Genomic DNA, 27,698 nt, shown 5'->3' on the forward strand with positions numbered 1-27,698 from the left:
GCACCCTTTCCCTAACTCTACCCCCGCCCTTTGTCCCTCCACGCGCTCTTCCCTTTTCCTAGCCAGCGGCATACTGGGCGGGGCGGGGGGGGGGAGAAAAGGGCGTGGCCCCCGCCGGACTGGGCGTCGCGGCCTGGAGTGAGAGGCAGGCGCAAACAATGAGTTGCAGTCCAGCTGCGCCGAAGAGGGTCGCGCAGACGTCGGGTTCGCGAGCGGCGGCGCGCGGGCGAACGCGGAGCAGCCGTGAGTAAAGGGCCCTCCCTCCTCCGCGCGAAAAGTCTCCACAGCTCCCCCCCCCCCCTTCGCCTCTTCCGTCGCTCGGAGTTCTGCCTTGCTTTCTCGCCTGTGCTCCTTAAAAAAGGAAAACGGCGACGAATTCTGGACTTGGGTCCGTCTCTCTATGCTTTTCCTCAGGGCTCGCGCAATAAGAACGCAAAAGAGCCCCGCCGTTTGAAGGGCAAGGCTGCTGAGACTGCAGCCCTTGGACTTTGTCTCCTCAGAGGTCGAGGGGCTTCACGCTGCAACCTCCAGTTCCCCCCAAGTGTCCAGGCAAGGGAAGTCCACAAGCAGGCATAAAGGCAGCAGGGGAGGAGACGGCTGTAGAGGGCCACTACTGGCCACTATGGCTAGACTCCGCCTCCACGGCTGGAAGCCACAGGAGGCGCGAGGGCTCTCGTTTGTGCTCAAATCCTGCTTGCACTTTTCCACCCAGCATCTGGTTGGCCACCGTGGGGTCGGGATGCCGGACTCATCCAGTAGGCTCTTCTTATGTTCCCTCCTTGTTTGCTACCCAACAACTGATGATGCATATTGAGTAATATTGGCTAATACATTGTTTGTTTTCCTCTTATTTTCTTGCCTATCTTCTGCCAGAGTTGCTGGGGCAACCCAGTCCCAATGGGCAGGGTACAAATAATAAAATCATCAGCATTATTATTATTCCCTGAGGTAGTGTTTATGTGGTTCCCAGGTGGTCCCCCATCCGGGCATTTACCTACACAGCAGGGCCAAAACTAGACTTTACTTCTCCTGGGTTCAGCTTGGCATCTCTCCCCCCACCCCACGTGCATTTGTGTACACACACACACACACACACACAGGATGGAAGCCTCAACGGCGCCCCTATGGAGACAAAAAACCCAGCTAGTCCACCCCCAGTAGCTACGGTACTGTACACAGACTGGTTTAGCTTCACCGAGCTGGTGGCCTCGCGTGTCTCCAGATCATGTTGCAGTAGCCATTGATAAGCTTGCTTTTAGGCTTTCCATTTCCTTTTAAAGTCATCCAAGGCCAGCAGCCATTGCCACATCGTGCAATGGTCAATTCCCAATATTAGTTATGAATACTCTGAAGAGCTACTTCCCTTTGTCCTTCCTGGAACTTCTGTGATGTAATTTCATCCTGTCTGCTACTCGCCCCGCAACACACTAGTATTGAAAGAGGAAGACAAGGATCCTCTTTATCCATGTTCTCTTTACTATACATAATTCTATAATGTCACAGCACCCCTAAAATCATTTTAAAATGTTTTAGCTAGTTTAAAAACTTACATTTTTGTGTGCTATGGACACTATATACTATATTCCATATTGAGTTGCTTCACCCTTTTCTTTTATACACACTCTTAAAATAGAATTGCTGTAAAAAACCACACCAACCTTCACACACACATGCACCATTCCCTCTTCCACCCACATATTGTATATCAGTGATATGTTTTCATGGGTCTTATTTATACACAGCCATGCTGATTTTTCAGGCATGGTTTGTAGCCACACAATAGTGTTGGCCTCTTCCCCATACATAACTGTATAGCAGTGATGTAAACAATTTACATTTATCTGTATCCTGCCTTTCTTCAAGAAGCTCAAGGCGGTATACACAGTTTTGTTTATTTAAATACTTATCTGTTGCCTTCTTGGCCAAATTAATTTCTCTCTTTGCATTTCATTCACTCCGTGTTTGTTCTTCACAACGACACAGTGAGGTCTGAGAGATAGTGACGGCCCCAAAGTTACCAGGTGAATTTCATGACTGAAGTTGTGGATGCAGTTTTCATTACAATTGCCCAACAATATACTCTGCTCTGATTAGTCTTTCTTTTGTCTTCTGCCATCAATGCATTTCCACTTCAGGTTTCCTTGTAAATGCAACTGCATTAAGCATTGGTAGTTTCAATCACTTGTTACCACATTTTTAAGTTTAGCAGTTTGGCTGGCATTACTGGGACTTGGATAAGTGTTTTACTATTCTCTCCTCCCCTGCGCCACAAGATCCTACATATGATTACTCAAAAGTAAGCTCCACTTAGTCCAATGGGGCTTATTCCCAGGTAAGGTGGACTCTCCTTCATTTGAGGTTTTTAAAAAGTGTTTGGATGACCATCTATCAAAGATTCTTTAGCTGTGATTGTTTAGCAGTGACATTGCAGGGGGTTGAACTAGATGGGCCCCTTCCAACTTTACAGTTCTACCATTCAAAATGAGAGAAGTCTTCATCTGTTACAGCCTTCTCTCACTGTGCAAATCATTTGAAATGTCTGTAAAATATGGAACCAATTCATACATTTATTTTTGAGGTGCAGTAAAGTTCATGTGATGTCTTGACCACTTCATTTTCACCTCTGAAAATAAGGAGCAGTTTGTGTGAAAAATAAACTGTTCCTAAGAGCACGAGTGTATTACGTCGATTAAAAAACAGTTATTTCATTCAGGACTACTGCGGCTTTTCAGCTGTAGGGAATTTTGCACAAATGGCTCCCTGTGTGAAAATAAAAAGTACGAGGCCATCACACAAGGGTATTGCAACTTCAAAATAGTTATGTGAATTGTTCCTATGTTTGACTTGGAAGAACATATCCAGGGCCCTCCACTGCATTTTAAAATAAGGAGAATGCAAGGCATCCTGGGAACTGTAGTTTGTTATGGATGCTGCAAAGGGAGTAACTACAGTTCCCAGGATTAGGGGAAAAGCAATGTACTTTAAATGTGCATCAAATACACTTTTAATGTATGGTGTGGATCTGCCCACAGCTTGCTTTGTTTGCATTTAAAAGATACAATTTTAACTCAAAAATGTGGGCACAGCCTACTGATGACTAACCACTTTCCATTATAATGGGGAATTTGGTACCCATATAATTCTCCCACTGAAATAAAAAATATTTGAGTTTAGTTGGTATGTGCTCTTGGAAGGGACTACAACTCCATAGTAGAGTGCAAAGGGTTTGAAATCCTGGCCTCTCCATTTAAAACCACCTGGCAGCTGGTGAAGTGAAGTACACTCTCCTTGAGACCTTGGTCTAGTGCAAGGCACAGGCAAAATTGGCCCTCCAGATGTTTTGGGACTATAACTTCCATCATCCCTAGCTAGCAGGACCAGTGGTCAGGGATGGTGGGAGCTGTAGTCCCAAAACATCTGGAGGGCCGAGTTTGCCTATGCCTGGCCTAGTGAATCAGAGTTGACAATACTACACCAAATGGACAAATATAGTCTTCCTTGCAGTAAGATTATGTGTCTTGTGTTTTTTTAAAGGTAGAATTTAATTTAAATTAGTAATTTTTTGGGGACGGACAGACATGTTTTTAAGTGAAAGTTGGAATTGGCTTAGTGAAATGGTTTTTGGAGGCACTGCTTTACAGCAGCCACAATCTTATTTCCAGGGTCAAATTATTGGGTGATTGTCTTTTAGCAGTAGTGCTGTGAGTTGCATCAAGGTACCATCGTGTGCCCAATGTGGATTAACATCTATATGAAGCTGTTGGGAGTGGTGGTGGACTGGATGAGGGCCAACAAACTTGACTCTGTATCCTGGCAAGACGGAGGCATGGTGTGTTGGTGATCCTCAAGTCCAGATAACCGGTCAGTTGCCTGCTTTGGATGGGGTCGTACTCACCCTGCAAGAGCAGGTTTGTAGTCTGGGGTGCTCCTGTGTCCATCTTTGCTTCTAGAGACCCAGGGAACCTCAATGGTAAAAGGAGTGCCTTTTACCAGCTTCAACTGGTAAGACAGCTGCCACCATTTCTGGACCGCATTCATTGTCCACTGTTGCCTGTGTGCTGCTAAACTCCAGGATTACTGCAATGTGCTCTGTGTGGGGCTCCTCCTGACGTTGGTTCGGAAATGGCATCTACTGCAAACTATGGAAGATCAGCTGCTCACTGGTCACTGCCTTAGTACGTCATTGCTGAAATAATTCCTCTGCTAGTTAGCAAGTAGACGAAGTTTAGGTTTTGGTGTATAAAGTCCTATACAGCTTGGGACCAGGATACAGGAAAGATTGTCGAGATTTGTCAGGTGCATTTTGCAATTGGCTATTGGCCACTTGCAACTAAGTGAAGATGCTTGGGTGCCAGGATGACGCCTGACATCACCATCTGGGGTGTGTGCCTGGGGATCCTTGGATCTTGTCTGTTTTCACATACTAACAACACATCCTGTAGAATTTTATCTGTGATATTTTGTCTGCACGATCAGAACGAATTTCAGCAACCAAAAGATCATATTGAAAAATAGAACCTTTGAGCTGTCTGGCCCGCAAACAGCAACTAGACATTCCTTTTTGGCCACTTGTAACCCTGGTTTTAGAGACGCGGGTGGTGCTGTGGGTTATACCACAGAGCCTAGGACTTGCCGATCAGAAGGTCGCGTTTCAAATCCCCGCGATGGGGTGAGCTCCCGTTGCTCAGTCCCAGCTCCAGCCAACCTAGCAGTTTGAAAGCACATCAAAGTACAAGTAAATAAATAGGTACCCCTCTGGCGGGAAGGTAAACGGCGTTTCCGTGCACTGCTCTGGTTCGCCAGAAGCGGCTTAGTCATGCTGGCCACATGACCCGGAAGCTGTACGCCAGCTCCCTCGGCCAATAAAGCGAGATGAGCGTCGCAACCCCAGAGTCGGCCACGACTGGACCTAATGCTCAGGGGTCCCTTTTTAACCCTGGTTTAAGGAGCCATTTGGTGCCTGGTTTACATATCAGCGTTTCTAACACTGCTCCCCCATTAATAAACCCCTAGTGACCATTGTGAGCTACAGCTGAGGGCCTCGTGCTGACATTATTTATGTGTTTGCCATTCTGAGCAAGTGCATATAGATTGAAATAATGGTAGTAGTAGTAGTAGTAGTAGTAGTTGTCATCGTCGTAAGGAATTTCCAGCCTTCCTTTAGCAAGTAGTTTAGTGTGTGTTAGAATGATATCTGGAAAGCCCAAATGATTGTTGAGGGTGGGGCAGACTTTCACTATAATTCCCACGCAGAAATATTCTAGTGCAGCAGCTTGGATATTCATTCCTGCACACAAGGGTTCCTCCACAAAACAGATGGTTGGCACTGCTAGCTTTGGCAGCGCTGATCAGACATTTGGGCGGGGGTGTATTTGGAATTGGTCTTCCGCCCGAAACAGATGATTAGAGCAGGGAGTGCCAACCATCTAGAGCAAAAAGCATTCTCCATTCCACAAGAGTCTTTAGCTGAGATGCCGAATGCCCTGCCCCACTTTATCACAGTCTAATGCAGGCCCTGTTCTAGAAAAACTATCCATCTGCTGGTCTGAATCTGTTTTGAATGAAGGTGATGGTGTTTACTCACATTATATTTTTTAAAATGATTTTTAAAATGTTTTAAAAATGATTAAATTTCAAAACTTGGCTTTAGGCAGGAGATCTTACATGCTACAGTTCAGAGAAGAACATTTGCTTCACGCTTCATTTAAATTCAGAGAAGTTAGGTGTTTTGATTTATGACAGTTAAATAACTATCATGCTATTAATGTTTGGCAAATAGCATGCTTTTTAATAAATCTCATCTCTGTCAGAAGAATCCTGTCAAAAAGGAACCTCCCCTCCCCCCCATCCATTTGTTGTCAATGTGCTGCAGCTATTCAGTTCATTTCACAACAGTTACTTGCCTACCAAAATAGAGATAAAAATTAATAGCTTGCCCATTGCTACATGCATGAATTTTGGTGGGGGGGAATCTTTAATTTCCAGTTTTAGAAAACACTGGTTGTAAATAGCTAGTTGTTCTGAGTATTACCAAACTTTTCTTAAAAGAAGAAACCCTTAAAAGGGATGGGAGCAGGAAATACTTTAACTTTTTTTTTAAAAAAAATCACTTCTATGTAACCTCAAAGGAATATATAGAAAAATCACGGCCAGAGTCTGAGAGAGAGGCTTTCATTTTATGTTCTTTTTTAGGAATTCTAGCTGACCAGTGCAGGAACAAATTTTTTTTTTTTTCCTGAACTCTGACTGTGGGAGTGTCTATATACAGTGGTACCTCGGGTTAAGAACTTAATTCGTTCTGGATGTCTGTATAACCTGAGATACCACTGTAATCTGTACAAGTAAACTGTACCTTTGGTGTAATCTCCTCTTTATCCTTCTTATAAGTACAGTGGTACCTCAGGTTACATACGCTTCGGGTTACATACGCTTCAGGTTACAGACTCCGCTAATCCAGAAATAGTACCTCGGGTTAAGAACTTTGCTTCAGGGTGAGAACAGAAATCATGCTCCAGCGGTGCGGCAGCAGGAGGAGGCCTCATTAGCTAAAGTGGTGCTTCAGGTTAAGAACAGTTTCAGGTTAAGAATGGACCTCCAGAACAAATTAAGTTCTTAGCCTGAGGTACCACTGTATCTACAGGGAAACTCCCAAGCACTTTATATCTGAGTGAGCCCTGATGTCTTTCTAGTACAGTGGTGCCCTGCAAGACGAATGCCTCGCAAGACGGAAAACCCGCTAGATGAAAGGGTTTTCTGTTTTTGAGTTGCTTCGCATGACGAATTTCCCTATGGGCTTGCGAGTCTTGAGATTTTTTTTCGCCCCCCCTTTTTCTAAGCTGCTTTTTTTCCGCCCCCCTTTTTCTAAGCTGCTAAGCCGCTAATAGCCTTTTAGCCCCTAATCCGCTAAGCCTTTAATAGCCGCTAATAGCGCTAATCCGCTAAGACGCTAATAGGGTTGCTTCGCAAGATGAAAAAACCGCTAGACAAAGACACTCGCGGAACGGATTAATTTCGTCTTGCGAGGCACCACTGTATAAGAAAGAACAAGGGATAATTGGATGACATTTCTACATCACTTCTGGCACTCTGAAGAACTCTTTTTAGCTGAAAACTATCTCTTAATAGTTTAATAGGACGCGGGTGGCGCTGTGGGTTAAAGCCTCAGCGCCTAGGGCTTGCCGATCGAAAGGTCGGCAGTTCGAATCCCCGCGGCGGGGTGCGCTCCCGCTGCTCGGTCCCAGCGCCTGCCAACCTAGCAGTTCGAAAGCACCCCCGGGTGCAAGTAGATAAATAGGTACCGCTTACCAGCGGGAAGGTAAACGGCGTTCCGTGTGCTGCACTGGCTCGCCAGATGCAGCTTTGTCACGCTGGCCACGTGACCCGGAAGTGTCTCCGGACAGCGCTGGCCCCCGGCCTCTTGAGTGAGATGGGCGCACAAACCCCAGAGTCTGTCAAGACTGGCCCGTTCGGGCAGGGGTACCTTTACCTTTACCTTTATCTCTTAATATTTTTGCTTAGAATCGAATCTAGACCACTAGTCTGTCAAGGAGGTCTGGCACTTGCATCTGACACTTTTTGTGTTACAAAGACACATGTTGTGTCTTCAGCAAAGTGAGTTGTTTGCTACATTAGTTAAAACTAATTACTTCCAGTTTTAAAGATTATATGTTGCCTGTTCCAATACATGCTGCCTTGCGGCTTTCTTGGTTCAGTATTTAGTCACATGTTCCAGTCAAATTGTGGTTGTATAAAAATGGCAGATTCATCAATTAAACTCAGAGTTGTGCACATAAATTATAACTGGCAGTTACATTAATATAAGTTGTTTACAAATTGGATAAAACAAATTTCAAACTACTTTACAGAAATGTATTCGCAAATGCTTTACAGATGTTGGTGGTTTGGGGCTCTGTTCTTTCCCCTGAATGTTCCAAAATCTTTCCCTCATAGAATCATAGAATTGTAGAGTTGGAAGGGACCACAAGGGTCATCTAGTCCAACCCCCTGCAATGCTGGAATCTTTTGCCCAACGTGGGGCTCGAACCCACAACCCTGAGATTAGGAGTCACGGCTTGCTTGATAGGCACTCTGTCCTTGGTGCAATCATTCTTCTTGCTGCATGGAAGTTTGTACTTGGTAGTGGCACCCAAGCATACACACCCTATCAGATATAAAGAGTGCTTATGCATGAAATGGGCACTTTCACTTTAAAATAGGTTTATTTATGCAGAAACTCCTTTCCCAGTCATCAAGAACATGTTTTTTTGGAATGAAAAGTAAGAATTTACATGTGCACATATTGTTTTTCATTTATTGTGACCATTTGTAGTCTGCTGTTTATTCAAAGGTCCCAGTGTGGAACATACATAAATATTTAAAACCAGAAATTAACAATATAGAGCCTTGCAAAATACAACATCAGTACAATTCGCAACATTATTTATTTATTGGTTAAATTTGTATCCCACCCTTGCTCCCAATAGGGCCCAAGGTAACACCTGTAGTGTAAACTTTGATACTGGCAATGGAGGTAAAAAACATCACCTAGGGAAGCAACTTTTTTCCTTTCTCATATATTGCAGTATACCTGCACTGTTGCGATTAAAATTTCCCCAGGAAATCACCTATCCATGCCTGCAGCCATCTTGATTCAGGTCTTGATTTTGCCCTTTCAGGTATTTAAGGAAGTGAAAACAAAACCAGGATGTTTGCAAAAGCAACGAAGAATTTTGTGAGAGAAATTGACTGTGGAGGAGACTTGATCCCCGTATCTCAGCTCAATAACTTGGACAAATTACAGTTCCTGAACATAGTGACAAAGAAGAAGAAAACCTGGTGCTGGCAGAAACCCAAGTATCACCTCTTATCAGTCACATTGAATGATGTGCTTGCTAAAGATGAACCCATAAAACCAGGTAAAATTAGTTACACGTTGCCACAGGAGATAAGAAAGTATAAAGTCCAAGCCGTTAATAAAAAAGTATTTCAAATCAGACTGCAAAAGATTTGCCCACTTTAATTTTTGAAAACATTTAAATATTCAGTTTCGTAAAGGCAGATGTTGCCATGTTAATGCATTTTAACATGTCCTTTTAAAGTATATATAAGATACTAATAATTTTTCCAATGCAAACACAAGTGGAATTTTATTGCACTGATGTTCTTAAGTGGCTCTCAGGCTTTTCTGTATTTCAGATACACATCCTCAAGCTGGTAACTTTCAGAGGAGTAAGTCTGTTTCAGAAGAAAAACCCACAGCATTTTTATATGTATTTGCTTATTGATAAAAATATGTATATACCACTAACTTTATAGAAAACATGTACAGCAAATATAAAACCCCCAGGAAACACAAGAAAAATGGGAAAGCAAAAAAATTTCAAGGAAATGGCCAATCACATAATATTCATCCAACTGAAAAGTCCTGTTGACACACACACAAATAATACTAAATGTAATACTGATGGCACTTCGCTCCCAATGTTTCCATATATTAAATAACATTGGGGGTAGCAGAGTCTTGTGACGCCTCGCAGACATATAAGATTTATTGTGATGCAAGTTTCTGTGAGCTATAGTCCACTTCATCATCAGGTGCAGTCAGGATGAAGCAACTTTAGCAGAACATAGAATCGTAGAATTAAAGCATTCTGTGATTTCTGCTTGTGTTTCCAACCTAATGTTTTGATGGCTAAGCTACTTCTATGTTTTTGCTTGTTTTCCAAGTGGTTGTGGAGTCTGATTTTGTGAAGTACGAGGGGAAGTTTGAAGACTATGTCAAAGGAAACATTGAAACTTCATTTGGGACGATTAATCTAGGAGCTGGAGGAAGAGGTGTTGTGGAAAGCCAGTCGTCATTTGGAAATCTGAAAAAGCAAGAAGCTGACTTACAGAAGCTTATGAAGGATGTCAAGGGAAAGTAGGTATTCAGCTTCAAAGCTGGTATCCTTGTGAAGTTTTTTTTTTAATGCACTTAATATTAAGGCAGTGTAGTTGAAGGTGCAATATTTCCATTGTACTTTCCAAAATTGTGATTTTTTTTATATAATAAGTATGTATTTGTTATGAAACAATCTGCATACTTAAAATCAGAATTAACTGACTTTGCAATATGTTTGCCATTTTGCCCTGATGGAAGCTCTCAAGGTAAGCTATTTTTTAAAAAAATGTCCATAACTTCTAAGGGGTAATTATTATTATTTCAGGACACATTTAATGTGTGATGTTCTGTTGTGTTGTTGTTGGGTTTCTGTACATCAGAGATTTCCAAAATGCTTGTTGTGACATGTTAGAGTGTTGGCTGTAGTGTGTAGGTGCGTTGCACGAATGCCCTCCGCGCTTCTTCTGGGGCTAAGAAGGGGTTAGTTTAACCTCCAATTTGCTAGTAAAACTGACTATGTCACAAAATGATGCATATCTAAAAAGTGTGACACCAACATGGAAAGTTTGGAAAGCTCTTCTGTATATTATGTTGGAAGCTGTGCAGAGTGGCTGAGGCAACCCAGTCAGATGGGTGGGATACAAAAAATAATATTTTTATTAGCTGAGTTAGTCTGTTATGACATGTTGGGCGCACAACCCTAGAGTCGGACATGACTGGCCCGTATGGGCAGGGGTACCTTTACCTTTACCTAGTCTATTATGGCAAAGGCAACAAAGGGTCTTCTAGCACATAAAACCTTAAAAACCCAAAAACCTTATGCCATCATAATTATGGTAGCATGATCGTTGGTGCCTTTACTGATCTTTCCATAATTGCAGTGAGCTAAGTAACCACCCAACTGGGTGTGGCTTTTAAATGGTTTTTAATTGAGAAAGATACAGAACAAGGTACTGCCACAGCCTGGAAAGCTGTTGAGCCAAACTGAAGCTTTATAGCTTTGTAAGCATGCCTGAAATTAATCCACTGGAAAGCTGTATTTTGAATTGGATTAATAGACGAACTAACATGGGGCTCTGCTTGGTGGAATGTGACAGAGGATTAGATTAGTGTGTGCTGGTCTAGTTAGCTCCCTTCCAAGGGGATAAAACTTGCCTTTATACAATTGTAGACGGTGATTTGGGTAGAGGGAATGAGGCGGTGGTTTATTGCTCCAGCACGCCGAGGAGAGACAAGAAACAAGATTCAGAGTTCAAACCCCTTTGCAATTTCATAACTATATGCTATGGGGATTTTTTTCACCAAAACAATAATTCTTCCCACCCCCAACTCCTTTGTGTATACTTGTGCTACTCCTGATCAACATCTGTAGAAACCTACTGCTTCCTATGGAATTGAATGGTCATAGAATGAATTATCCTTGGTGTTGATTAGTCATATAGACTTATTTACTGATGTATGTCAGTTAGGTGAAGTCAAGAGGGGATAGGTAGAGTGCATACTATAGATTATAAATAGCATTTATACAACCTTTAAGAAGAGAGGCAACAGCAACGTGTTTGGGTTCCTATGCAGAGAATGCATATTTGGAATCGCACAGGGCAGGGCAGTAGCTAGCAACAACAACAACAAAAAAAGGGGATAGTGAAAGGACCGAGTACTAGATCCTGCTTCTCACCTGTGTACACAAACCTTCTGCTTCAAATACAACCTCCTTAGGTGGCTTTTCCTTGGAGGACCATCTGGGATTTGTTAGAAATGTTTGCATGTATCATCTAGTTCAGGTATTGAGTCTCCTTGAAACAGAGGAAGGAGCAAGAACTTTTGCACTTAACTGTGCAAAAGAATGAATATCTCCTTAATTGCTATCCTCTTAGATTTACCTGTTAATTGATATTAGGATGGATTTTCTAGGCACTGTAATAGCTAGCTTGTAAAAGCTTGCTGTAATTGACGTTATTAGCTTAACAGTGTGCCATTAACAGGTTTCTTTGACTATAATGAATCCTGCTCTCTGGAGATTATTACGGAAGTCTACAATCTTCTTTGGGGAAATATGTTTTTCCATTCTCTTGGCACATTGGGACATGATTACCTATTAATACCATTAGATTTTTGAAAGGATTGCCTGCTCCCATACAAACCAGCCTTGTTGAGACTTTCATCGGAGGTTCTTCTTGTGAATGCCCCTGCTTGCTCACGTGACATGGCTGGTTGCCAGGCATAGGGTGATGCCCCAGCTATGGAATTGCATCCTCAGATTGATTTACCAGACACTGACAAACTAGCAAGGAACATCTGCTTGCAAAACTCTTGTTTGTGCCTCTCTTGTTTGCTGTTTGCCACCAAAGAATGAACACTTTATCAACCTCTTACAGATCAGTGCTCTGCATGTAGTTCATGGGTTGTCAACCTGGTCCCTACCGACCACTAGTGGGCGTTTCAGGATTCTAGGTGGGTGGTAGGGAATTCTACAACACAAGCTGAATCCTCCTTCCATCAAGCACTGATGGGCAGTAAGGAGATTTTTACCATCAAGAAAGATGCATTAGTGGGCGGTAGGTATAAAAAGGTTGACAACCCCTGGTGTAGTTAATAAAGATTTTTTTTTTCTGGGTAGCAATTTTTGTCTGTTTCATACTCCTTCTTCAGGGCTGTTAATCTGCACAATACATTGCTGCAACAAGTGCTTGAAAGAAAGCATGAAGTTCTTTGTATCCTGACAAAAAGAATAGTAACAACCCAAAAATGTTTAATATCTGAACATATTCAGACAGAAGAAAAAATGGCTAGTATGGTGGGGATAAAGACAAAAGTTATCAAGGTAAGAACTGGAAAAAAATTGAATGCAGCTCATTATAGATACGTACTGTTGAATTGCACCTTGCACACATTTAACTTGAGTGATTTCAGCTTTACGTACTTGGCGGCTGGTCAGCTGAAATCGTACAAATAAAATGCATGCAAGGCAGAGAGCTGAAGAACTCTTGTGTGGTCTCTGGGAGGCTGTCACAAGATCTCGGACAGCCCTGCAAGATCTGGCGAAAACCTCCCCAGAGCCCAGTAAGCAAGGCGGAAAGCACCTTGCGAGGGGCAAGATCTGCTCGGCGCACCAACTTCAAAAAGGTAGGGATGCTTGCACGGGATACATTCCAGGGTTGTTTTGACTATACATGATTTTGGCTTTATGCACGATCCCCGGAACATAACCCCTGCGTAAGTTGCAGTTTGACTGTGTTTTCCTAAAGTAAACTGTGACATGTTCCATTTAGCGTTTTAAGATTATCTGTGCTGCTCTAGGCCCCTCTAGCTTTCCTGCTTCTGAACAGTCCTCTGCACAGGTATGCAGCGATTCCACATGCCAAGGTGCATGTGGGACATTCTCCTATGGAAGCTCAGTTGCAAGGAAAGCTTTGCAATAATACATTCCTTTAATTTCCTCGTTTCATTTCGGCACATGCTGGGGAAGCTCCTTATGGATTGTCCCCTAAGTCTAATCAGGGGTGGGAAAACCTTTGGCCCTCCAGATTCTTTTGGACCACTACCCCCCACCATCTGTAACCTTGGGTCCCGATGGCTGGGGCTGGGGGAGCTGGAGTCCAACAACATCCAAGGAAGCCACAGGTTCCACATCCCATGTCTGCTTACTAAAAATTACACGGCTTCATAGAACTAAAGTTCTGTATACATGTTTGTGCCTGCTCACCCCCCAGCCCCACAACTTTCTGCTGGCAGGTGTTTAAGAATATTGGTGCCTGTGAAAAGAAAACACCATTTCCCTATGGCAGGATTACTCTAGAGCAGGGCTAGCTGGGGTGCCTTTGGGCAAGATACCTTCAACAGGCTCCACTCTCTGCACCCATCTCCACCTTGCCACTGCCATTTGCTTTGCCCTCTCCTTCTGGGCGCAATGTGCATGACCACCCAGAGGGAGAGCGCAAAGCAAGCGGAGAGCATTGCTTTATTCTCGCCCTGCTTGGGGAAGGGAGGCACAGTGGCGTAGCGTGGGTTGTCAGCACCCGGGGCAAGGCAAGTAATTTGCGCCCCCTAACCCGTGGATTTGCGCCCCCTAACCCTAACCCCCAGATGTTGCGCCCGGTGCGGCCGGCCCCCCCTGCACCTCCCACGCTACGCCACTGGGGAGGCAGCCAAAGAAAGGAAGAGGAGCAGAAGGGCCACGAAGCTCAGGAAGTCAGTAGCTGGTCTCTTACAAAGCTTTGTACCCAGGTTCTCAGTAATGCTGGCCTCTGATCTGCTCCAGATTAAGATTTCGAGACTGCTCTTTTAAAAGAGTGAACCCTTGAGCGATCTGAGGGACGTTTGTCAGGATGGTTTTCCTAAACATGTACTTAAGACACTGCAAAAGTGGTGCACCATCTTCTCAGTGTGGAAATATTCCTGTCCAGGTTGGAAGGTATCTATATCAGCATAGAGGTGCTTTGCCAAGCCTATGTCACAAACTCAGACTAACAATATAAAACACTTGCGTTGGACTGAAGTCCTATTAAGTCTACGGGTGTAGAAGCTCGCAAGCAGTGTTACAGAGATGGTCCCACATGGCTGTGTCTCTTGTACCCTGGTAAGCAGAAAGTTATATACTGCCTCTATTGCTGGACGATCATTATATAGCCATGGAGGATCATTCTTATGGTAGACCTGTGGGCAATTCCAATAATGGTTTAAAAACCAATTTAAGATGTTTGGGCACAGCCAACTAGCAGAGGTTGGTATATTAGGACAAACGGGGCACTGTCCTGCCAAACTCAGCTTGCCCTCTGACGTTCCTCATCTACCTACCCTCTTACTTCTGCATCAGGCAGAGCTCTGCCTGTCCTTGACACTGGTTTCATTTAAGGCTTCTCTAATGGGCACCAGCAACTACTTGTGGCCAACCTTGTGGAAACAAATTCTGTAACATCTGCACCCTGTGAAAAAGAACTCTTTTTTTGTTTTCTGTTTCATCAACTTGTGTAATTGGCTTAGAAAGGATGGAGAGAGCCTTTTTTGTGGTGGTTGTTTTTTGTAGTGCTGCATAACTAAGTATGTTGTTTATCTTGACATTCATTTTGTCTGCAAGTTATTACTGGCACTGAATTAAGCCAGTGTAAATTAAAGAGCGGATTAATATCTCCCTCAGGTATCAGTGAGTGAAAATGGGAATGTGATAAAGGATTCTAATGTGATCTTGGAGATCCCTGCTCCCACAGCTATTGCTTATGGTGTAATAGAACTTTATGTAAAGCGTGACGGACAATTTGGTAAGTAATATGTTCATCTTCTTCCCTTGAGCAGCATTACCAAGCTCTGTAGCTTGATGAGCGATGCATTTTTGCTAGGATTAGGACATGATACAGTCAATCAAGTTGTTCACTGTCCGATAACTTTTGAATAGAGTTAGAGGGGAGAAACAATACAAGGATTTGGAAGTGTACACAGATGCTTAAAGCCATTCTTGCCTTTGCTGAATTTGAAAATGCACTTTTACATTTAAGAGGGACTCTGTCCACATTGTGTTGTCTTGGGTGTATTACAAAAGAGTCTTTCTGTTATCGTAAATGAGCAAACGTATTAGTGACACAAGAGTCTTACTCCCCAACAGATCCATCTGTCAGAGTCGGTTTTGTTCTTTTGCTAACTCATTCAGCTGCTATAATCCATTGTTGCTCATACACCATCTGCTTTTACAGTAGAGTTTCTCCTAGCCTTTTTTCCCCAATCATTCCCCTCCTGCTGAACCTCTATGGTACTTCATAAGCACCCTGCAGGGTTTTGTATATTTTTTGGTGGAAGTTTCAGCAATTTATGGATGTGCAACACAAAAATGGAAGCAGAGAAAACTTCTTCCACTCTGTTCACTGCCTCTGCCTCCCAAGCCTCCCACGGGACTCAAAGCATCAGGCAGGATACAGTTAAAGGAGTTCTTGAAAGGGAAATTCACAGCTTTGCAGTCGACATCATCCAGTGAGGGTTGCCTTATTTGACCTGCAAAGGATGATCTGACTAGTGCAGGGGAACCAATTTGTCAAATCGGTGGGACCACCTGCCTGTCAAACAACTGACATCATAATGGTCAGGAGTAGCCCAAGACATTTGGGTATCTGAGGCGGACCCCAGAATAGCACTCTCCCTATCAGGGAAGATCTACATCAGGAACAACGGGAGGAGAAGGAAGATCAACTCTGCCACCTTGCCCCATGGGTGGGCTGGCTCTCATAATGGTGTCAGGTGGTTTGGCACTTTGACGTTCCAAAGTCAGGACTTTGAAGCACCTCGCATGCAGCAAGGTGTGGCTATAATGAAGGTCTTTCCCTTCATTTTAGCTGCTGCTGTGCTGTGCTGATACAAGGAAGGGAAAAGCTATTTTAGCATCACTTTACTGCTTGTTACAGATGGGTAGCCGTGTTGGTCTGCCATAGTCAAAATAAAAAAAATTCCTTCCTGTAGCACCTTAAAGACCAACTAAGTTAGTTCTTGGTATAAGCTTTCGTGTGCATGCACACTTCTTCAGATACATCTGAAGAAGTGTGCATGCACACGAAAGCTTATACCAAGAACTAACTTAGTTGGTCTTTAAGGTGCTACAGGAAGGAATTTTTTTTATTTTTACTGCTTGTGAAGGTGCTTTGAAGCCCCAACTTGAGGACTTCACAGCACATTCAAACTGAGCAGGATTCAGGACGGGGGTTGCATTGAAACCACCGCTTGAAACAAAGGGGAGAACTTCATTTTAGCAGAGGTTTCTATCCTACTTAACACTGGGTTCACCTGAACCATGCAGGATTGACCTCCCTGGCCAATTCTGCTTTGTACAATGCTTTAGTAGCTCCCAACAATCAAGTGGTGGTTGGGCACTTCAGAAGCTGCCCAAGGGGGCTTTGTAGGTGTAGGGTGGGTGAGTAGGTGTGGCTTGCCCAAAATGGCTTTGTGGGCAGGCATAGTTTGGCCTGTGGGCAAGACGTTCCCCACCCCTGAACCAGTGAGAGGAATCAAAGGTTTCCTCATTACGCCCCTCCAGAGTTGGTGACCTGCAGTGCCTCAGACTTATATGTGTCAATGTGGGAATTGATGTTTGAAGGGCCTGATGCCTGAATTGACCCTTGCCTGAGGGGGATCTAGTATGTAGTGATTTCAGACAGAATTTCTTTTCTACCATTTATGATCCTCTTCCACTTGCTCATCCTCCTCAGCAATGCAAGAGTATTGTGTAGGCTTGCCTGGAACTCATTTGACATTAGCAAAAGGCCAGTGAAAAGATCCATCTGAGGGGCAGGTTAAATGCAAAGCCTTCAAGCACCTCATTTGTTTGCAATGTTCACGGGTGGTAGCATAGGAGTTTTATTTGGCTGATATAAGAGAACGGGGCAGATATTATTGTTGCTGTAGTTGTCACGATATCCTGGTTCATCTCCACATATCAATTTTTAACACTATGGATATAATTTGATAGAGTGCTTGTGTGTATGCACAGATCTTAAGATGACAACTAAGCATGAACATTAATGATAAAATATTAACATTTCCAGCCTCTGTATCTTCTCCCTGTTGGAATGGTTTGTTTGATCGAGATAACAAGTGCAACACCCTTGGGTTTATCAACTTCTGTCCTCTTCGTTGCTGCCCTGCCCTTTTTGGTATTTGGTGATCTTATCTCTCAGGCGTCATATAAGATGGATGTCTCCACTATCTCAGTTTATGTATAGGGCAAGTTTTTAATGTTTTATTATGTTTTTATGTGGGGTCTGCTACAGAACAAGAGTCCACAACCCTATCTAATGGGGGGATGCCCAGTGAGCGAAGTGTGTCACCAAGCAAACCATATTTCCTCTAATACCCAGTTAGTCACTCCTCCCACAGGAGCTAGTGAAATAAGTATGTCAGCATGGGAACGTAGATGCTGCAAGGCAAGCTGTTTCCACTATTCAGGAAGAATACGCTATAGCAGAAGGGCGTTCCTGATCTCTTTCCTTGGTGCCAAGCAACTTGAGCAAAGAATAACTCCCTTCAAATTGGGCCCATAAAAGTTTTAGTGACTTGTGTAGTAAAGTTTTATGGCAGCAAATCGCAAGGGATTATTGCATGCATGATGCTCGATCAGTTTTCCATATTCTGTTTCTTCCCGTTGAATTGCAAAAAGGACCAAGTCTCAAGTTCTGGATTAGCACCATCTGTACCCTTGGTATATAATCTCCTTTATACTGTTGCAATGCTCTTGGAATACTTATTCTGTTTGCTGTATTTAAGTAAGTTTGCCTCTCTGTAGCCCTGCCCATTAAGATGTCCTCCAAATGGCCAGAATGGGTATGAACACAGTCTCGGCTCACGTACGGTCCCCATCTCAGATTCTTGCTCACTTTGCATCCACAGTGAGCCTCTGGTTGCAAATTGATATATCGAAGTGGGGTAGAAGTAAATCCTTGCCACATTATTTCAGGGTAGCTCATATCTGCTCACAAGGGGGTGCTTTGCTTTATGCTTCTGTGTTTTCCTTAATTTCCAATGCTATTTCTGGGAATGCATCTGGTAGTATTGGTAGCACATGTGGCTCTTGAGTGCTTTATAACTCTTAGCAAACCACAGCCCATATTGCTTTGTGGCTTTGCCAGCATGGAATACGCAGTGCCTTTTTGCCAGCTAGAATTAGGGAATTGTAATCATGCAAATAGGCTTTAGGAAGAGTGGGAAGGGGAGTGCTCTAACAGCCACTGATATCACATACAGTGGTACCTCGGGTTACATATGCTTCAGGTTACATACGCTTCAGGTTACAGACTCTGCTAACCAAGAAATGGTGCTTCAGGTTAAGAACTTTGCTTCAGGATGAGAACAGAAATTGTGCTCTGGCGGCGCAGCAGCAGCGGGAGGCCCCATTAGCTAAAGTGGTGATTCAGGTTAAGAACAGTTTCAGGTTAAGTACGGACCTCTGGAACGAATTGCCATATTTTTCACCCTATAGGACGCACTTTTCCCCCTCCAAAAATGAAGGGGAAATGTGTGTGCGCCCTATGGGGCGAATGCAGGCTTTCGCTGAAGCCTGGAGAGCGAGAGGGGTCGGTGGGCACTGACCCCTCACGCTCTCCAGGCTTCGCACACCTCTCCGCAAGCAGCGGGAGCCCAGCGCTGGGCTCCCGCTGCTTGCGGAGAGTTGCCTGCATGCTGAAGCCTGCGCGCACTGAGCTCAGCGCGTCCAGGCTTCACGGACCTCTCCGCAAGCAGCGGGAGCGCTCCCACGGCTTGCAGAGAGCTGCCTGTTTGGGGGCTGGGATCGGGGGAAGCTTGAGGTTCCCCCGCCCCAGCCCCGTGCCTGGGGGAAAAAATTAATTTTCCCCCTTTATTTCCCCCCCAAAAAAACTAGGTGCGCCTTATGGGACGGTGCGTCCTATAGGGCGAAAAATACGGTAAGTACTTAACCTTCGGTACCACTGTAGCTGTGAAGCTTGGACAGTTGACCAGCTATGATATGGTTTGTCCACATTAATATTTGGGGGGAGGTCCTTTGGCTGTATGTACACTCTACATTTATAGCACATTTCGTTGTCACCCCTAAAAAAAAGAATATTGGGAACTGTGGTTTGTTAAAGGTCCTGGGAACTGCAGCTCTGTGAGAGGTAAATTGCAGTTCCCAGAATTCTTGGGTAGGCAATAAGTTTTAAATTTGCTTTTCGTATGGTGCATATCTGGATCACAGGTCCAGATGCCACTTACTCCTGGCTGCTTCCTATCCGGCTTATGAAGATATCTTTTCCTCCTGCCTGATCCTGGAGTTCAGAAGGATAATGCAGGCTTCCAGACAGACTTACTCACTTGGGACATTATTAGATAAGATTGCCCTGGGAACAGAAGTTAATTCAATAGTGTTACCAATATCTCTTCTTTCCAGTGTTCGCAGCCAGCTCTTATTAGCTTTAACAGAGGCACGAGGAGCGCCATGGCAGAGTCTCATTACTCTTGGGAATAGCTTTAATTTGTATTGCTCTCTCTCCCTCCCCCCCAATCTTGCCGTGTTGCTTGCATGGGTCTCAAAGGGTTTTTAATATGCCAACAGCTCCACAAACAATTGCTTCCTTCATCTCATTCTCCAGCGCAGAGGTTTGCGTGGCCGCGGCCTTTTTATCTTTGTTGGAAATGCTTCTTTCCTGATGCTCTGTTTGTATTTTCCTTTTTATACATGTCCTCAATTCAGTGAGAAGGGATATGGATGTGGAACAGTTATATTTAAATTCCGAACATGGGCTGTGAAGTTGACAGCGTTGCTCCTCCCGTCTCACATTTATCCTTAAGTCGGCTGTTCTCTTCATGCAGATTTCATTACAGTTTTGCAAGAGTGCTGGGGAAAGTGAAATCTCTTCCATTTTCTCATAGATCCGTTTCTCAAAACATCCATATTGTTAACTCTGGCTCTGATGAGAATTTGTTTTCTATGCAATTGACATGGAATCAGTTACCTAGATGAATGATGGACTCTCCCTCACTAGGGGGTCTTTAAACAGAGCCAGTGGAAATCTATCATCTGTCAAGGGATCTTCTAGCTCTTGAGTTTTTTCAGAGGAAGGAGTTGAACTAGAGCAGTGATGGCCAAACTTGGCCCTCCAACTATTTTGGGACTACAGTTCCCATCATCCCTGACCACTGGTCCTTTTAGCTAGGGATGATGGGAGTTGTAGTCCGAAAACAACTGGAGGGCCAAGTTTGGCCATCACTGAAGTAGAGGGCCTCCAAAAACCACTCCCACTCTTTTAGAATGTTCACATCCACACTACAAATCAAAAGAGCATGGCTTCCACCCCCATCCCCCAGAGAATCTTGGGAACTATAGTTTGTTGAGGGTGCTGGGGCAAACTACAGGAATCTTTGGAAGAGGCAATACACTTTAAATGTATGGTGCAACTGCTTCCAGAATCAAAGCATATAATATTATTGTAGTCTTTCCTTCTGCAAAATGAGAGTGCTGCAATCTGACTGCTATATGTATTTTCTAAAAGCTTATAAAGCATAGAGTGAATTGATGGTGATACTCAAAAGTGCTTGCCCCCCCCCTTTTTCAAAAAAGATCACACCTTGAATAGAAACAGGTGGGTCGTTTAGCTGCTGCCTCTTCAAGATTCCATAAGAGTTCTCTGAAAAGTCAGGACCTCCTTGACTCAAAGTCCTTTCCTGGCTGGGCTGTATGTGTGGCCTGATGTCCACTAGGGGGAGTGGTGGAGCCAGATCCAAATCTAACCAGTTCCATCCTTTGTCAAAAGCAAATCTGCACATATTTCCGTGTGGGCCACGCAGAGCAAACTTAACCCAAAGGTGTGTAGTCAAGTAGCCCATCCTATGAGAATGGTACTTAACGATAGCAAGCTACACAATATTTAGATTTTCATTCCACTCTCTTTCTGTACAAATGGGACAAAGAGGGAGTATGAATCCTGAATCGCTAGGACTTAAGTTCCTTTGGGTGACAGCAGAAAAACTGTTAATGGTATTCATCCTAGTAGTTTGCTTCTATTAGCAAATGTGTATTTTGATGAATGGACAGCCGAGTAAATGTACAGTTAGATACAATCTCTTTCACATAACTGTGGGTCTCGTGGTGTGATATGGTATTTACCATAACATGACAGGGGGGGGGGATTTTTTCTCATGGCAACCTTCACTAGTTAAAAAAAATTAAACATGGTACTTGGATCCAATTCTCATTTATATCTTTGAGGAACTGTAAACTAAACATACCATGTTTTAGCAAACTTGCTAATTAGCTACGATTGTGTAGCCCTCCTTCCCAACCAGTTAAAGACACTCCAGGTGGCTTGTATAGTTTAACTTGCTGGGCAGTAATTTAGCAGTTTTCTTTTTCTCTCTAAAAGTTCAGGTCCACAGGAAGAAAAGTTTAAATTGTGTGTGTGTGTGTTTGGCAGGCTAACATGTAATCAAAAGGCATCTGCTGGGAAATTTTTTGTTGCTGTGTTTCCAAAGTCTTTCTGGATAACTCAACCAAGCCCTTTCTGTTTGACAGAATTCTGCCTGCTACATGACCAAGAGGGTGGCTTTGAAAGGGAGAGCATGGAAGGATCAGCTTACCATTCTACAGCTTTCCGATATTCTTTCTTCCCCCATCTTCTGGATGCTGTCGATAGCGAGAATCCGCCAGGCCCTGTCCCCAGTGACGCCCCATTAAGTGTTTTGAGCAAAGGTAGGACTGAGCGGAAAGTGTTAAGAAGTACAAAAGAAAACCTGGCTCACATTAAGAACAAAATGGGAGGTCAACCTGTTTTCAGTTTTAAATAGGTCTTCTGAAAAGCTCTTAGATATCAGGGTACACAAAGGAACGTTGGGATGTGTGGGGGAGAAGAGTGTTGGAGATAGTTTGCCAACCTGATTGCTGCAGCATGGAAAGAGGGGTTTGAAATTCCCCTCCCGGTCTGTATTTCCAGCTCTTGGACCTAAGAAATAGACAATTATATTGGCATTGCAGCAAACTTCACACCCAGCCCTTAGCCTGAGCAAGACAGTGTTGTGCAACTTACTGTTAAATGGAGAGGAAAACACTGGTGTCAGCTGCTGTTTCATAAAATTCTCATCCCTCCGAGTAGAAAAGGCCACATGCTCCACGTGTTTTGGATTTGGGCAAGGATTTTTTTTCTTGTTATCAATGAATTGAGATCCTCTCAATGGATTTGAGATTGGTGTTCACCATTGGATACATTTATACCACTCTTCCCCTCAAAGTACGTATGTGGGTTTGCTTTGGATTCCCCCCCAAAAAAAAAAAAAATGGGAGGAGGAACAAATTATATCTTCCCCTTTGTCCACCTCCAAGTTGCTGTGTACAATTGCATTCATATTTCTGGAGCGTTTTCTATGCACACGTTTTTCAAGGTTTAGTTTCCTTTTACATAGCATGCTATTGGTCTATAGGCTCCTCTCCTGGACAGCCGTTACGGCATGTGAAGGTACCAAATGTCAAAATGTGGTGCTTTGGCACGTGTGCTTCCTGTTCTGCTTGGAAGGTACATCATCCCTTGCCGTGAACTTAATTGCGAACTATTTTGGCTACGCTGTGCCCCTTCCAAACTGTTCCAAATTAATGTTTTAGGATGCACGCATGGAATAGCAATTTTTTGCAGAGCATTTGTTGCACAGCATGGAAACATTTTCTTAATTAAATTCCCCAGCAGAGGCTTACTTAGCACCTTGACCCTGCAGAACCTTGTTTTTGCTCAGGAAGCGCCGCCTTACTCGACAAAGCCATGAGAGAGGTAGATGCAGAAGCTGTAAATGAGGGTCAAATTGAGATTTAGGGCAGCGAAAATTGGTTGCTGGTGTGTGCTTGCTGTATCTTGCCCAATTAAGGTCTAGTCAGACAAAGTTGTGACAAGAAAAAGAATCAGTTTGCAGGACAGGGGAGAGCAGGTTGCAGCTTGCTTTGCCTTACAGCTTTGTAGCTGCTTTTCCTGCTTCATCAAAGCGTTTCCATCACACCTTTGCAAAAGGCCTCTGAATGTGGCCTTTTCCCCAAGTTCCCAAGTTCCAGAGCTATGATAAAAATCAGCCATTTTTCAATCAATGAAACAAAATAGGACTTTCTCTGGAACAGGTAAATTGATTGAAAAAAGGGAATCTCTTTGTATTGCTGAAATTGAAGTGATTTTTGTTGAAAGTCTCCCCACGACTGTTTTTTTTTGTTTGCTGCTCTATGTGACTATTTCAAAGGCTTGTGGCTGCTTCTTGATTTCATTGGCTTACTCTACCCAGTTCAAGCAATCCTTAAACGTATTTGCAACTGATCCATATTTAGGCCTCATTTGCCATTCAATCCCAGGTTTTATTATCTGCTCTATAAATGAATAGTACATGAATGTACTATGGGTTTTTCTTTTTTACGGGCTGAGTGCATCCAGAAAAAGCATTTATGTTGCAGTTTGAGTTATGTTTGAGTTCCGGGCATTCACTTTGCTAGCTACTCTTCATACATTTTCTGCACATAAAAGCTTCCTCTTTCTAGAATTGCAGGTTGTTGTTTTAAAAAAGAAATCAGTTTTCAAAATAAATGCTGCATTTGTAGAGTTGCCCCATAAACACCCTGATAAATCATAATGGAGTAAAACATGTACAGTATATTTATATAGATGTAGCATTTATTAAAATGAAACAAAAAACCAATAAATAAGTGGTGCATTGGGTGAAAAAGGGCAAATTCAGCATTTTTAAAAAAGTTTCTGTTAATGAAGAAGAGGCACAACAATAATTAAGAACAGATATGCTGCTTTTAAAAAAGTGAGAACCTGGGCCCTCCAGATGTTGTTGAACTCCAATTCCCATCAGGTCCAGCCAGCATGGCCAATGGGAGTTGAAGTCCAACTTTTGGAGCGGCAGCGGCCCCCCCCCCGCACCCCTAAACCATTTGCAGAGTTTTACTTCTCTAGTGCAGTGCAAGCTTTCCTGCAACAAAACCCAGAAGTGGAGTGCAAAGTAGTTAACAAATGGAAGGCAAATTTGGCACCGCGCTGTGATTTCTATCCCAGGAAAGATTGCATTATTACACCTTGAAAACATATTTAGTAATGCTCTAATTCAGAAATGGAGATCTTGTCCCGTCGTCCCCCAAACTGCAAGCCCCAGCCCCAGCCAGCATGGCCAGCGGTCAGAAATGATGGGAGTTGCAGTCCAATATCATCTGGTGCTGCATCCCTGCTTTTAAAAAATGTTTCCTTGAACTAGTCACCTTTGGTTGAGGTGCTGTTGAAAGTGTTGCCCCTTCAAATCCCTTTCAGTGTGGTTTCTATCAGCGTGTACTTGCTTAATGTGTGTCCCCTTTTGTCTCTGAAAGATGCCTTGCAGTTCAAGACCCATTTCCAGCCCTTCATGAAGCTAACGGAGGAAAAGCAGGGAACTTTATACCAACTACTCTGTGATTTTCTGCTTCAGGAAGAAATGGTGACTGAGTTGGAGGATGTGGTAATCTTTTTCTTTCTTTCCAAATACACAAACGTTCTCCTTTTTATTTATAAGCAATAATAGCTGATTTTCAAACCGCCCCCCCCCCATGGGCTGATGTATTTCTGGTCCCATATTTAGCATCCCATCAACATTGTCTGTTCTTTACAGCTGGACCATATATGTACAGAAGACAAACCAGAACTCCTTGTAATGGTGGAGTCAAAGCCACCAGAGCAGAAAAACATAGAGGATTTCTTACAGCTTGTTGGAATCCGTTTACAGAACAAACAGTTCCTGCAGAAGGACCCACTTTCCAACAAGGAGCTGCTCTTAGCGGCTCACATCCTCCTCAGTGCTATAGCAGGTACAGTAAGAAAAAAGAAATTAGCTGCTTGGTGGTTCTAGAACTGGGAAAGAAACATCCACCCTGAAAGACTTTGGAAAACAGACAACAGCTGTAGGCTAGATTGGGTCAATGGCCAAATTTTGTGTGAAGCAGTTGCCACTTCTTCCCTTCCGTGACATCATTTGTCTACTCTATTCCAACTCCCTGCGATGAAGGAATATTTCGCCCAACGTGGGGCTTGAACCCTCAACCCTGAGATTAAAAGTCTCATGCTCTGCTGACTGAGCAATTTTGCTTTCTCCTGTGATAGAAATAGCATGCAGTCTTGAGCAGCAGTATTGTGAGTGCAAAGCTCAGTTGCCTGGTTCAAGAAGCCAGTTTGCTACATTCTGTGAAGTTGATGGCTGGTAAATTGAGGCTGGGAAGAGAGATGTTCGCTTTTGCTGGGAAACTTGTTAAGCTATTGCTGGTTCCTGAAGAATAGCGATGTCTGTTCTGCTACTTGATTATTATTTTTTAGGATTTTTTTCTCATTGCCTCCCCCCTGTCCCCCAATTCTAGATTTCATGAGTTTACGTTGTTAAGGTTTCCATATAGGCTTGTTTCACTGATATGTACAAATTTTCAGTTTCATGCTTCTGAAAGTTTCGGTTTGCCTCTTATTTCCTTGCTGCAGAACTGTCTGATTATGCGCTTGTCCTGCTTCGCGCCTGCTGCGAACTCCAGGTTGTCCCTGCTCTATGTTGCTTGGTAAGTCCTGCAATCGCAAGTGTGCAAAGTCACGATAGCAGCGTGGCTTTGCCCTTTGCATTATCCGCGGCTGGCATGGCCAGTAATCAAGGATGTTGACAATTGTCATCAGTAGCATGTGGATGGCCAGAGGCTGTGTCATTCCTGGCACATATGGCCCCACCCCCATTATAGCCTCACATGAGCCCTAGGATAGGCTGATACTGACTGACAAGGTCATCTAGTGAGTTTACTGCCCGAGCGGGGACTTGAACTCAGGTGTGGGTTAAACCACAGAGCCTAGGACTTGCCGATCAGAAGGTTGGTGGTTCAAATCCCCCCGAAGGGGTGAGCTCCAGTTGCTCGGTCCCTGCTCCTGCCCACCTAGCAGTTCGAAAGCATGTCAAAGTGCACGTAGATAAATAGGTACTGCTCTAGCGGGAAGGTAAACGGCCTTTCCGTGTGCTGCTCTAGTTTGCCAGAAGTGGCTTAGTCATGCTGGCCACATGACCCGGAAGCTGTACGCCGGCTCCCTCGGCCAATAAAGTGAGATGAGCGCCGCAACCCCAGAATCGGCCACGACTGGACCTAATGGTCAGGGGTCCCTTTACCTTTACCCTTGTTCAGCACTCTCTCTAGACACTTCCTAAATATTTTAAGTTCACCCTCGCTACTGAAGGGGTTCACTTGAAACTTTGTTGTAAATGCCTCTTAACCTTTCTTTCTCTCTATCTCTGAACAGCCTAACAGGACCTCGGCAGACGGCACGCTAACACTTGCAGATCCAGCACTAGCTCCCCTTGCTGACACCCAAAGGTTTCAGATAGCACAAAGGCTGTTTGCTTTATCAAACATTAACCTTGAGATGACCGAGTCTTGCATAAAAGCTGTAACCATGAAGAAACCCAGATTTTCCCCAATCATTCTCTATATAGCATTGTATGGACTTCATGCATTAGGCTGTAAAACAGCTCAGGCTTGAAGCAGCGGCCTGGGTGGTTTAATAGGATAACTAACGGCAGTATTTAATATCTGTCATAATAGAGTTGGACCTGGCTGATTTGCATCATTACAATGGGAACATGGGCAAATTGGCTGTGCCACTGGAGCATGGCAGAAGTTGAAATGGAGTGTATAAATGAAAATATTGAAGAGCCATGCAAGGGCGCTTCTTCTGCAATGCACATATTAAAACACATCTTCAGTTTTTGTCTCCTCAGAGATTACTTCAGAAGCGTTTATTTGTTCTATAAGCAGCCTTTGCTTTATTGCTTTGTTAGCATTTGTATATACTAGAGCAGAGGTCTTCAGTGAGTTGGGACCAACTAGTGGGTCTCAGCCTGTTCTACTGGCATTGCAAATATATGGTGAAAGAGTAAGAAAGGCATCTCCAAATGCATGTTTCAGTTAAAAGTGGATCTTGGGTCTGAAAAGGTTGAAAATCCCTGTACTAGAGAGTTTTGTTATCCAAAACATCTTTGTGGAAGGAGTCATTTCAAATCTGACCCAATTCCCTTTCCTTGAGGAAGAGGTTGTAGCCACACATGCTTTGAGTGCAAAAGACCCTTGGTTTAATCTCTGACATCATGTAGGTGTTAGCAGAAATCTAGGGGTGCAAGGAGAAGTCTTTGCTAAGTGAGCATAGTATAAGGAAGCATTGTGTATTCATCCTGCTCATCTAGGTTCCACCCCTTCCTTTGAAACGGTTTAGACCTTTGGAAAAAGCAATCAGGTTTTGAAACATGCCCTATATTAACTGGGATGGCGTATTCAATGTTTTACTCAATAAAAGAGGGAATTCACTAGCATGGCTAATCTATA

General features: G+C 43.7%; 1 protein-coding gene across 2 annotated transcripts; it reads left to right on the forward strand.

Moving 5' to 3' along the window:
* The first annotated feature begins 111 nt into the window (after positions 1 to 111).
* Positions 112 to 27,698, forward strand: GSDME (gasdermin E). 2 transcript variants are annotated; one of them, XM_082193483.1, is made up of 11 exons: positions 119 to 243; positions 1,984 to 2,021; positions 8,676 to 8,915; positions 9,727 to 9,919; positions 12,533 to 12,704; positions 15,018 to 15,138; positions 21,879 to 22,055; positions 24,693 to 24,820; positions 24,971 to 25,166; positions 25,825 to 25,898; positions 26,620 to 27,698. In XM_082193483.1, exons 3-11 carry the CDS (start codon positions 8,705 to 8,707, stop codon positions 26,857 to 26,859), a joined length of 1,512 nt encoding a protein of 503 aa, XP_082049609.1. In that variant the 5' UTR covers positions 119 to 243; positions 1,984 to 2,021; positions 8,676 to 8,704; the 3' UTR covers positions 26,860 to 27,698. The 2 variants fall into 2 exon arrangements, with proteins under 2 accessions (XP_082049608.1, XP_082049609.1); XM_082193482.1 differs by lacking the exon at positions 1,984 to 2,021 and having other exon boundaries at positions 112 to 243.

Source organism: Podarcis vaucheri (genome assembly GCF_965113315.1).
Source record: "Podarcis vaucheri genome assembly, chromosome: 12".
Lineage (NCBI taxonomy): Eukaryota > Metazoa > Chordata > Lepidosauria > Squamata > Lacertidae > Podarcis > Podarcis vaucheri.

Coding starts and splice junctions, on each gene's coding strand:
- GSDME (XM_082193482.1), top strand. CDS start 8,705: ATGTTTGCAAAAGCAACGAAGAATTTTGTGAGAGAAATTGACTGTGGA. Junction 9,920..12,532: donor ATGAAGGATGTCAAGGGAAA/GTAGGTATTCAG, acceptor CTCCTTCTTCAG/GGCTGTTAATCTGCACAATA. Junction 15,139..21,878: donor AAAGCGTGACGGACAATTTG/GTAAGTAATATG, acceptor TCTGTTTGACAG/AATTCTGCCTGCTACATGAC.